Source organism: Jaculus jaculus, chromosome 14, assembly GCF_020740685.1.
Source record: "Jaculus jaculus isolate mJacJac1 chromosome 14, mJacJac1.mat.Y.cur, whole genome shotgun sequence".
NCBI lineage: Eukaryota > Metazoa > Chordata > Mammalia > Rodentia > Dipodidae > Jaculus > Jaculus jaculus.
Window position 1 is genome coordinate 52,194,340 of NC_059115.1, and position 13,091 is coordinate 52,207,430.

At 38.9% G+C, this 13,091-nt stretch overlaps 1 protein-coding gene across 2 annotated transcripts in view; it reads right to left on the reverse strand.

Annotated features, from left to right (window-relative positions):
• Positions 1-13,091, reverse strand: part of Slc12a2 (solute carrier family 12 member 2) — a 108,873-nt gene that overhangs the window by 20,556 nt on the left and 75,226 nt on the right. For both annotated transcript variants that reach the window (XM_045133572.1, XM_045133571.1), the window contains exons 15-17: positions 12,192-12,291; positions 4,891-5,002; positions 4,170-4,310 (exon numbers count right to left, since the gene is read on the reverse strand). In XM_045133572.1, the coding sequence (XP_044989507.1) occupies positions 4,170-4,310; positions 4,891-5,002; positions 12,192-12,291 (353 nt within the window). The remainder of the gene's footprint in view (positions 1-4,169; positions 4,311-4,890; positions 5,003-12,191; positions 12,292-13,091) is intronic.

The window sequence follows — 13,091 nt, forward strand, 5'->3', positions numbered from 1 at the left end:
TTTGTTTTTCGCTATTCATAAAAATTACTTCCAAATATGATGGTTAACTACTTAAATTTAGTGGTCTATTTGAGATCATTGAGAATAGAAGCACAGATGGTTAGTTTTGAAAAATTTAGCTAATGGTGATAACCTTCACATTATCATTAGGTAATACATCATGATACAATCAATACTTAAACCTCAATTGCAGAATTTGGAAACAAATACATTTCAGATAATTCCAGACACTGTGGTTCATACCTGTTCACCCAAGGCTAGCCTGGTCTTCACAGTGAGTTCCAAGTCAGCCAGGGCTACAGTGAGACCTTATCTCAAAAATAACAACTAAAGGGCTGGAGAAATGGCTTAGCAGTTAAGGCATTTGCCTGGAAAGCCGAAGGACCAAGGTTCAATTCCCAAGACCCACAAAGACAGAGGCACAAGATGGCACATGTGTCTGGAGTTTGTATGCAGCGATTAGGGGCCTGGCATGCCTGTTCTCTCTCTCTCTCTCAAATATATAATTTTTTTAAAAAAAGTATTTTAAAACACCAATTAAAACCTCCTTGACTGAACATGTCACTGACTGACAAAGTACTGTTAGGAACAATTAGCATATACCACAGATGATAATTCTAAATTGTTTTATTCAGGGAAAGAGTCAAGCCTATATTGAAATCTTGAATGGATTAAATGGATTTAATTTATGAAGCAGCTGTGATGTAATATGGATTTCTTATGTCATTTTGCTATTTAAAATAAAAATTGACTACTGCCTTAAGAAAAAGCGACTGGAGAGATGCTTTAGCAGTTAAGGCACATGCCTGTGAAACCTAATGTCCCAGTTCAATTCTCCAGGTCTCACATAAGCCAGATGCACATGGTGGTGCACGTGTCTGGAGTTTGTTTGCAGTGGCTAGAGGTACTGGCATGCCCATTCTCGCTCTCTCTCTCTTTCTCTGTCTCAAATAAAAATAAATCTTCAGCATTCAGGAGGCCAAAGTAGGAGGATCACTGTTGAGTTCAAGGTCAGCCTGGACTAGAGTGAGCCCCTACCTGGGAGAAAAAAGAGGGCAGGAGAGATGTAAACTGCTGGTCACATAAAAGAAGACTTGAACTCAGATGCCCAGCACCCACACAGAAGCTGGCATTGGCAGTGTATGCCTGGAAGCCTGGTACTGGGGAGATGGGGACAGAGGGATCCCTAGGGTTTGCTGGCTAGGTAATCTTGCCAAATTGGTGCACTTGAGGTTTAGTGAGAGAAGCTCAAAAAATAAGGTGAGTGGCTGAGGAAGGCACCCAACGTCAAAATCTCCACACTTATGCACTCACACACATACAGGCACACCGCACACATATGCATTCAATAAACATCACTAAACCAGAGAAATATTTGGACAAACCAATTAAGATCAGTTGTGCTAATGTTTCACTATCAACAGCTCTTTAAGCTGGTGGTAGAGTTCTTAGTGAAGACACTATCTAGAGTTTATATGAGCACGGTGTGGTGGCACACACTTTTAATCACTTGGGAGGCAGGGGTTGGAGAACTGATGTGAGTTCAAGGCCAGCCTGATACTACGGAATGAGTAACAGGTCAGCCTGGGCTACCTTATAAAAAAGAGTTGTTGATTTTCTCTTTTCTTGTGTATTTAGAAACACAGTAAGAAAATTTAGATACTTTTGGCCAGACCTGCTATGATTTTTCAAGTGCAGCTCCGTTACCATGCCTATGATACAGTTTCATTCCCACCTTCCCCTATTCCATCCTCCCAAAGTCATTCAGTGAAAAAGATGATATCCTCATATTCACTTTGGGGAAATGGGGGGAGGGTATTCCTCTGCCCCAGGGAATTTCTTTTTAATCATAAGTTGTTGACCTTTGACATAAAACCTTGGGCAAAAATTTCTTAGCCAGCCAGACAAGTAACATGCTTATGCATGTTTTTTGGTTGGCTTTGGTTTGATTTTGGAAACAGGGCCTCACTATATAACCCAGGCTGACCTGGAACTTGGAATCTACCTGCATCAGCATCATGGGCACTGGGGATTACAGGCATGTACCTCCACAGCTGGGCTGCATGGTTCCCAGTGTGGTATGTTTTCTATTTCATTCTCCCACCACCCTCTGATTATTTAATGAACATTTTTAGTGGGGTTGAAACTCCATGCCTTATTTGCTTGCTCGTTTTTCCTTTTTGGCTCTCATTGAGCTACTGTCTAAGTGTTCAGACTGTGGCAAATGCTGGCAAGAACTGTCAAGAATGCTGAAATATTGGGTTAATAATAAATGATGATTATAATTAGCAACTAGGCAGAAGAAATGGAGAAGAGTGCAAGGTCTACTAATATATCATCAGCTAAAAACAGCATCTCTAGAATATAAGACATTGAAGAATTAATATTCTTTAAACACTGTCCAACAAAGATTACAAAACCACAAATAACAAGTTTCCACCAGATAGACAGGAAAAAGAAACACTTTGTCACAACTTTTACTGTAATTTCCATTATAGTTTCAGAGGAAATTGCACCCTGAGTTAGGACATTTCATACAGCTGCTCAGACAGCAAGCTCTGCCACTTAGATAAAGTTGCTCACTCAATCGCATAAAGTGTTGCATTTTCCAACTTAAGGTTTTTAATATTCTAGGATTATTATGCTCCCTTGGTCTCTGGATTTGTTGCTCATTTTCATGTTTCCTTTAGAAGCTCAAGTTTTAAAATTTTAAAAATTATTGACATTCTTTACAGCTCAATTTTCTGTGTCTTACTTAAAAAGTCTATCATAGGGCTGGAGAGATGACTCAGCAGTGAATAGTACTTCCTTGAAAAGTCTGCTAGCCTGGGTTCAACTCCCCAGTGTTCATGTAAAACCAGATGCACAAAGTGGTATATGTATCTGGAATTCATTTACAGCACACTGTTATTACAGGTCCCTACCACAAGGCTAGCTTTGTTGTGGGTGCTGGGGACCAAACCTATTTTAGTAGGATCTTGGGACTAGCAGTATGAGCACTTTGCCAATTTAGCCATGTCCCCAGCAAGACATGGTTGTGGGATGGAGAAATGGCTTAGCAGTTAAGCATTTGCCTGTGAAGCCAAAGGACCTTGGTTCAATTCCCCAGGACCCAGATGCACAAGAGTGCACACGTGGAGTTCATTTGCAGTGGCTGGAGGCCCTGGTGAGCCAATTCTCTCTCTCTCTCTCTGCAATTAAAGTAAATAAAAATAAACAATTTTTTTTTTAAAAGACATGGTCTTGATAAATAACTACCTAGCCCAGAACTCAACATACAAACCAAATTGGTCGTAAAATCATGGCAATTCTCTTTCCCCCAAGGATGAAACTGCAAGTTATGCAAACACCATGTCCAGCTTTAAAAATGATTTCTGCACAGTCTTTTTAAGAAACTGGTTCCTGGGCTGGAGAGATGGCTTAGCGGTTAAGGCACTTGCTTGCAAAATCAAAGGATCCTGGCTTAATTCTCTAGACCCACATAAGCCAGACGCATAAGGGAGTGCATACATCTGGAGTTTGTTTGCAGTGGATGGTGGTCCTGGTGTACCCATTCTCTCTCTCTCCCTCAGATAAATAATATATTTAAAACAACAACAATAGAATCTGGTTCTTTTTTTTTCCTACTTATATGATTAATCCTATCAATGTTATTTCTGCCTCAGAGTAAACTTCCTGTACGAATAGTTTCTATTTCCTAATGTTCTCTACCATTCATTTAATTGAATATCATAGCTTCTCTACCATAGTGTCTTAATCATTTAGCAACCTCAATCCCACCCCTTATTCTTCCTGAAGAGTGCCAGGTTATTCTTATCCAACTTCTAAGAAACACATAACAGGAAGGGCTTAGAGCACAGTACTGAGTCTTCCACTGCTACTTTAATGCATAGCTCCACAATTACACAGACACATGCGCCCACTTGTGCAGCTGGCTAACATGGGTCCTGGGGAATCGAGCCTCAAACTGGGGTCCTTAAGCTTCACAGGCAAGCACTTAACTGCTAAGCTATCTCTCCAGCTCAGCACCTGTATTTCTAATCTTTCTACTTCTAAACTTAAAAAATCTTAAGTCATTGTAGATACTAAAAAAAGAAAAAAAATACCATTCAAGTATATAGAATGAGAGGTGTGAAAAGCTTAGGCACCTGGAAGGCTAACTCACCGACCTGCATTAGATACTGAGCACCTTCTCTCAGGTCATCAGCATGCACCGGGGCATAGAAAGCCTTCATCTTGTTCTTAATGAGCCAGCGTTGATACTTGGCTTGATCGATGGACATCTCTTTCATGGCTTGTCTCCGAGGGCCCTGTAATTAAGCAAGATGAGACCCTTTTTATTTGAAAGGATTTCTATTTCACAAATATAAAAAAAAAAAAAATCCATCATATCACACGAGATATGATCAAAGAAGGTATTTAAATGTTGATATGGGGGGAGTATAATAGCATTCTGCTCATGTTTGTGAATTCATTCATGAATATTAATACTTAATATTACAAAGAGGTAAAGCTGATTGAAATGAAGGTCCAGGTTATGTTACAAGAGGAAAAGGTAGAACACTTGAATTCTAATCAGTGAGAGAGAATTCTAAACTAGTGATACTATAGAAAATGAAAGAGATTGCACAGGACAAAACACAACACTCTATCTAGTGAATGTTTACTATTATTTTAAATTATTTTATTCTTCCCAGGTAAAACATTTCAAAAATGTCAAAACCTCTTTTTAAATGCTACCTAAGTATTTAAAGACAAATAGTATTTTGAAGAAGACAACTACCTTAAAAAACAAAGCCAAGCATATATTTTATATTATTTCCAATCTTGACAAGCCTATGAATTACAAATTACGTAGAGTAGAAGGGAGAAAGCAACATTGATAGTTACCATATGTACGTGGCCACAGATCATCAAACCAACATTTTTTGTGAAGTCATGAACAAGATGAAGCAAAGCTGGACGAGAGTTTGGAGAACCTGTCATAACAAGACACTGTGGCCTAATTTAAGATGAAGACAACAAAATTAGAAAATTTGATTTTGGCAAGAAGAACATGATTTTTAAATTGGATCTTTAAGAATAAAACGTTATGGAAGAATCAGTTAGGATTCATCTTTTAAACATAAGCCACAAGATTCTGGTAAGCTGATTGTTTAACCATAGCCTCTTGGTATATGAGAAATGAAAAGCCAAAACTTTCTTGTAACAAACATCATTTACAACATCCCTCTAAACATCAGGTGCAACATTATAATATATATAATAATACCTATATTTTGGTTAATCTTCAGAAGTCACCATACTAGTTAAAATTTTCTTAACAATTTTTCATCCTTCAAAAGGTCATAAATATTCCATAGAACCTATAGAACTTCAGTGGTATGCCTTATTCCCGTAACACCAAACAGGCAATGTGTTCTAGCTCATCATAAATAGTGCTACTTCATGCTAACAACCCTGTGTAATGCAGATTAATTTTAATGACTATTGTGCCATATATAAAACCAAGTATGGAAATTTCAACTAAAAGTTCTACTTTTTAATTCTAATTAATAGTGAAGGCTACAATTGAACTCAGTTGCTTTGCAACCATGACACATTGACATGAGTTTTAGATATTAAACATTTTTTAATTTTCACTGACCAAAAATTAATCTTGTTTAATTAAGTACTCAAGTATCCATTTTATATCAAAACATATTAGCAAAAGTTAACTATTCTTCAACCAAAAAACTTGAGCAGAAGACAAAGAATAGACTAAAACTTCTAAACATTAACCTTCTGAGAAATTCCTAAAATAAGTATGAAAATCTGGAACAAAGACTTAAAAACCCTAGTTTATTTAGAATTTGAGCAAAATAAAATCAGTTCTACCTATTAGAGCTGCTTTGGGGCAATCAAATGCAGCATCATGTTTCATGGCCCAGTAGGTTACTGCCCTCTTTCTGACTACCTAGTCTCCTTCCCGAATGTTACACAGCACTCCGACTGTATTTCCTGACCTGCCTAGGAAAAGAGTTAGTTACTATGAGTACCCTACAACCCATAAGATGTTCCTGTTTCCAGGTCAGGCCATTTAAAAGAAAGCTGGTTTCCATACTTTTTTCCTATAAGCCAGATCATGGGTGTGGAGATGAAAATATGTGTTAGGGAATGGCAGGCTGACAAAATGTAAGGAATATGGATTTCATATGATAAATTGCAGCACATCTACTTATTTACCACAAACCACCCATCCACTTCTAAACATCTACCAATGTCTTCCTTGTTTAGAATTGATATATATATATATATAAGGTTTTGCTCTAGCCCAGGCTGACCTGAATTTTACTATGTAGTCTCAGGGTAGCCTCAAACTCATGGTGATCTTCCTACCTCTGCCTCCCAAGTGCTGAGATTAAAAGTGTGTGCCACCATGCCAAGCTTGAAACTGCTATTCTTTTTCAAAGTATTTGTGGTACCAATTTAGTCTATACTCTTATTTTTTTTTTTGGTTTTTTGAGGTAGGGTCTCACTCTAGCTCAGGCTGACCTGGTACTCACTATGTAGTCTCAGGGTGGCCTTGAACTCATGTTGATCCTCCTGCCTCTGCCTCCTGAGTACTGGGATTAAAGGCGTGCACTACCACATCCAGCAGTCTATATACTCTTATATAACTTATTATTGGGGAAGAATGCCCACCCTTACCTCTACTAAATGGATACACAAACACAATACAATGGCATATGCTATAACTTATTAGGAACCACTGAGTAGCAATGGTAGAGTACATATTTGCCTTTGTTTCAATGCCTCCAATCAAAAGCTCCATGGGGGCTGGAGAGATGCCTTAGCAGATAGGCGCTTGCCTGTGGCCCGGTTCTTTCGTGGCTCAGGGAACATTGCAGAAGAGGGTTTGAAAAGACTGTAAGAGCCACAGAGTTGGTAGGAATAGTCGGATGCACAGAGCCCCTACCCACTCCATACCCCACAAGGACTGACTGAGGCCTTTATGACCCCACAATGAATACCATAACCCAACTGAGGAGGGTCCACGGGGTATTGGGAACAAGAGGATTAAAGGGTATAACCGGTTGTAATATACATAAAATAAAATAAAATGTTCCACAGTATGCTGCTGATTTTTTAAGGACAAAATGACAGGAATGAGAGGCAAAACAGCAATAGAATATTGAATGCTAGAATGCAAATAGAAGAAAAGTAGAGGGCTGGAGAGATGGCTTAGCCTAAGGACCCCGGTTTGAGGCTCCATTCTCCAGGACCCACGTTAGCCAGATGAACAAGGGGGCGCATGCATCTGGAGTTCATTTGCAGTGGCTGGAAGCCCTGGCATGCCCATTTTCTCTCTCTCTCTCTCTCTCTCTCTCTGCCTCTTTCTCTCTCTGCCTGTCACTCTCAAATAAATAAATAAAAATACCCCCCACACACACACCAAAAAAAAGAAAAGTAGACTGGACGATCCAGGAAAAGAAAAACTATGAAGCTACCTGATCTTTCAACTCAAAATCACACAAATACCAGAGCTGGAAGTGGTAGCAACAAAGTATTAGACAGTCTCAAAGAAGATTGGTTTAAAGTCTCATAAGAATCAACTAGACTGAGCCCAGTGGTCCATTACTCTGATGGGCAACTGGCCTTGCTCTCCAGATACTCTTTGCCTTACAGATATAGGACAGGGAAAGCTCAGAGCAGGAGTCATTATCTCAACTAGGGGAGTGTGGAGAATGCTTGTATCAAGAACTATGGCTCCATCAAATTCGATCTTAGAATACTACTCAAGGATTGAACACACAAGCAGATTAAATGGCTCATTTCTGAGAAATATAATCAGATCAAAAGAAAGCCTTTAAGGCGACTTAATTCCTTAAAGAATGACCAAATCTGCACTAATCTACATTGAGGACTTAAGTGACAAGGCTTCACTCACCAATGTAGAACCTTCTTTGCCAAGGATTACAAATACTTCACTTCAGACAAGGCTACATTCAAGAACCCAAATTAAAGAAACAGGAAACTGTGACAGAGACTTTTAAGTAAACAGAAACTAAACCTTTAGCATGTTTGGTTGAGGGAGAAAGTTAAACATCTCTTTCTGGTTTTTCTACTCCCCATACACATACCCACCTACCTCCCCTCTTTTCTTCTCTGTCCCTTCTTTTCTACCCTGCCCTCTCCCACCCCAATGCATGCGCTCACCCATACCAGTAGTTTAATTTCAAGAAAAAAAATGTTAAAAAAAGATTTTTTAATTTTAATAAAAATAAGACAACAAAAATAGGGTAATGATGCTGGGCGTGGTGGCACACGCCTTTAAACCCAGCACTTGGGAGGCAGAGAGAGGTAGGAGGATCATCACAAGTTCAAGGCCACCCTAACACTACATAGTGAATTCCAGGTCAGTCTGGGCTAGAGTGAGACCCTACCTCGAAAAACAAAAAAAAACAAAAAAAAAAAAAAAAAATAGGGTCATGAAACAGGGTTTATAATATACTGTATGACTTAGCTATTCACCATGTTTTAAGTCTCAGAAATATAAATTCCCCAAATGAGCTAATCCAGATAACACAAAAACATATTGAGAGGTATGAAAAGTGTTCATGTATATGTTGGGCTCAAGTAGGTCAACAATACCCACAAATAATGGTTAAAAATTAAAAATCAGGAAGGACAAGCATGGCACTTATGAAGTAAATACAAAACAACAACAATAAAAGCACACACACACACAAGTCAGCTAAGAGTTGAAAGGGACTGCTGATGGTATAAGAAAAAAGGGATACAAACATCCTCCTTGTTATACTGTGTTCATTAAAATTCTCCATCAAGAGCTGGAGAGGTGGCTTAGCGGTTAAGCTCTTGCCTTTGAAGCCTAAGGACCCCGGTTCGAGGCTCGGTTCCCCAGGTCCCACGTTAGCCAGATGCACAAGGGGGCGCACGCGTCTGGAGTTCGTTTGCAGAGGCTGGAAGCCCTGGCGCGCCCATTCTCTCTCTCTCCCTCTATCTGTCTTTCTCTCTGTGTCTGTCGCTCTCAAATAAATAAATAATTAATTAAAAAAAAAATTCTCCATCAAGTCCCAGAGAGCACATCTATAATCCCAACTCCCAGAAAGCAGAAGCAGGACCATCTCCTTCCCAGTCAGCTGGGCTACAAAGGGAGTCCTTCTCTTAACAAATAGATGAATACATTTAAAACACAAGATTCAAAAAGGCTTTGCAATTTTTCAATTATAAAAGTAAATCCAAGGAGCAGGCTTTATTGGTTTCAAATCAGCTGAGATTATTTTTCATATCTTGTTATGAGATACAACTTACAAAAGAATTATTTTTAACTTGTTAATTTTTTATTTATTTAGTTGCAAGCAGAGAAAGGGAGAGAGGAGAGAGAGAAAGAGAATATGGGGGCAACCCCTTGTGCATCTGGCTTACATGGGTACTAGGGAATAAAGCCTGGGTCCTTTGGGTTCACAGGCAAGCACCTAACCACTAAGACATCTCTCCAGCCCCAAAAGAATTATTTTTATGTGGCATAACTCATAAAAGAATCATTCTTATTTTCTGTCATACATGAGCCAACTATTCAAAATATGCTAAAATAAGTTTCCATCCAGGCTTCTCATGTCTTCACTCAAAGCTGTAATCAGTGGGAACTTTTCATTCTTGAATGAATAAGCAGGTGTCAAAAAAAAAAGCAGAATACATACAAGAGCTTTTATTGGGTTGAGCCAATTATTTTCTGGTGTTTATCTTATCCTTAAAGATTTATTTACCATCCTACAGAGACTGGGAATAGAAGGAACATATCTCAATATAATAAAGGCCATTTATGACAAGCCTACAGCCAACATATTACTAAATGGGGAAAAACTGGAAGCTTTTCCACTAAAATCAGGAACAAGACAAGGGTGTCCACTGTCTCCACTTCTATTTAATATAGTTTTGGAAGTCTTAGCCATAGCAATAAGGCAAGAGACACACATAAAAGGGATACAAATTGGAAAGGAAGAAATCAAGTTATCATTATTTGCAGATGACATGATTCTATACATAAAGGACCCTAAAGACTCTACTAGCAAGCTGTTAGAGCTGATCAAAACCTACAGCAATGTAGCAGGATACAAAATAAATACACAGAAATCAGTAGCCTTCGTATATGCTAACAACAAACACACAGAGGATGAAATCAGAGAATCACTCCCATTCACAATTGCATCAAAAAAAATAAAATACCTTGGAATAAACCTAACCAAGGAAGTAAAGAATCTATACAATGAGAACTTTAAAACACTCAAGCGAGAAATTGCAGAAGACACTAGAAAGTGGAGAAACATCCCTTGTTCCTGGCTTGGAAGAATCAATATCGTGAAAATGGCAATCTTACCAAAAGCAATCTACACATTTAATGCAATCCCTATCAAAATTCCAAAGGCTTTCTTCATGGAAATAGAAAAAACAATCCAAAAATTCATTTGGAATCACAAAAAACCTCGAATATCTAAAATAATACTGAGCAACAAAAAAGAGGCTGGTGGTATCACCATACCTGATTTTAACCTATACTACAGAGCCATAGTAACAAAAACAGCATGGTACTGGCACAAAAACAGACATGTAGATCAGTGGAACAGAATAGAGGACCCAGATGTAAGCCCAAGTAGCTATAGCCACCTGATATTCGATAAAAATGCCAAAAATACTCATTGGAGAAGAGACAGCCTCTTCAGCAAATGGTGTTTTGAAAACTGGATAAATATCTGCAGAAGGATGAAAATAGATTCTTCTCTCTCGCCATGCACAAGAATTAAGTCCAAATGGATTAAAGACCTTAACATCAGACCGGAAACTTTGAAACTGCTAGAGGAAAAAGTAGGGGAAACCCTTCAACATATTGGTCTTGGCAAAGACTTTCTGAATACAACCCCAATTGCTCAGGCAATAAAACCACAGATTAACCACTGGGACCTAATGAAATTACAAAGATTTTGCACCGCAAAGGACACAGTGAAAAAAGCAAAGAGGCAACCTACAGAATGGGAAAAAATCTTCGCCAGCTATATATCTGATAGAGGATTAATATCTAGGATATACAAAGAACTCAAAAAGTTAAATAATAAGGAATCAAACAAGCCAATCAAAAAATGGGCTAAGGAGCTAAATAGAGAGTTCTCAAAGGAAGAAATACGAATGGCATATAAGCACCTAAAAAAATGTTCTACGTCACTAGTCTTCAGGGAAATGCAGATTAAAACTACATTGAGATTCCATCTCACTCCTGTCAGATTGGCCACCATCATGAAAACAAATGATCATAAATGTTGGCGGGGATGTGGAAAAAAAGGAACCCTTCTGCACTGCTGGTGGGAATGCAATCTGGTCCAGCCATTGTGGAAAACAGTGTGGAGGTTCCTAAAGCAGCTAGAGATTGATCTACCATATGACCCAGCTATAGCACTCCTAGGCATATATCCAAAGGACTCATCTCATTTCCTTAGAAGTACATGCTCAACCATGTTTATTGCTGCTCAATTTATAATAGCTGGGAAATGGAACCAGCCTAGATGTCCCTCAACAGATGAGTGGATAATGAAGATGTGGTACATTTATACAATGGAGTTCTACTCAGCGGTAAAGAAAAATGAAGTTATGAAATTTGCAGAAAAATGGATGGACCTGGAAAGTATTATACTAAGTCAGGTAACCCAGGCCCAGAAAGCCAAGCGCCACATGTTCTCCCTCATATGGGGATCCTAGCTACAGATGACTGGGCTTCTGTGTGAGAATGAAAATACTTAGTAGCAGAGGCCAGTAAGTTGAAAAGGAGACATAAAGGGTGGAGAAAGGAAGGGAGGAGGATACTTAATAGGTTGATATTGTATATATGTAATTACAATGATTGTAATGGGGAGATAATATGATTGAGAATGGAATTTCAAACGGGAAAGTGTGGGGGTGGGGAGGGAGGGAATTACCATGGGATATATTTTATAATCATGGAAAATGTTAATAAAAATTAAAAAAAAAAAAAAAAGATTTATTTCCCCACACTAGGAGTGAATTCATACCTGGTACTGAAAACCTAGTCAAAAACCTATTAGAGAACTTTTCATGAAATATCAACATATGAAAATGTTATTGAACAATGACTTAAGAACTGACTGACCATCCAAAAGAAAATGCTTCCAGGAACCTACCTAAAGTTCTTCACATGATCTTCTACGCCAGAAAGACGGATGGAATGCTGCAGTGCACTCAGGTACGTCAGGGCCTGTGTAGAGGATCCCCAGTTCACATCTACAGGAAAACAACACAACACCAACGACAACAAACTGATTACCAATTTGGAATTCACAGAGAAAGAAAACAGTCCTTTCATATTTAAAAAGTCAATTTGTAAAATAAACTATGCTTGTAATGCTCAACAGTTTAAGTACACAGCATGACATTAAGACCAAGGTCATCTCAACTACAACTGCATTTTGTTTTAAAAAAAAAAAAAGGTAAATTTAAAAAGCTCAGATAAGGGCTGAAGAGATGGGTTAGCAGTTAGCGTTTGTCTGCAAAGCCTTAAGACACAAGTTTGATTCACCATTACCCATAGAAGCCAGATGCACAAGATAGCACATGCATCTGGAATGACTTTGCAATGGCTAGAGGCCCTGGCACCACACCCATTCTCTCTCTCTCCCCTACACACACACACACACACACACACACACACACACACACACACACAATTTTTTTAAAGCTCAGATAAACTGGGCATGATGGCACATGCCTTTAATCCCAGCACTCAGGAGGCAGAGGTAGGAGGGTCACTGTGAGTTCAAAACCACCCTGAGACTACATAGTAAATTCCAGGTCAGCCAAGGCTAGAGTGTGACCTCATCTCACACAAAAAAAAAAAAAAAAAAAAAAGCCCCAGGCATGGTGGTGCAAGCCTTTAATCCCAGGCCTTGGGAGGCAGAAGTAGGAGGACTGCTGGAAGTTCGAGGCCACCCTGAGATTCCATAGTGAATTCCAGGTCAGCCTGGGCTAGAGTGAGAACCTACCTTGAAACCACCTCCCTGCCCCCCCCCAAAAAACACTCAGAT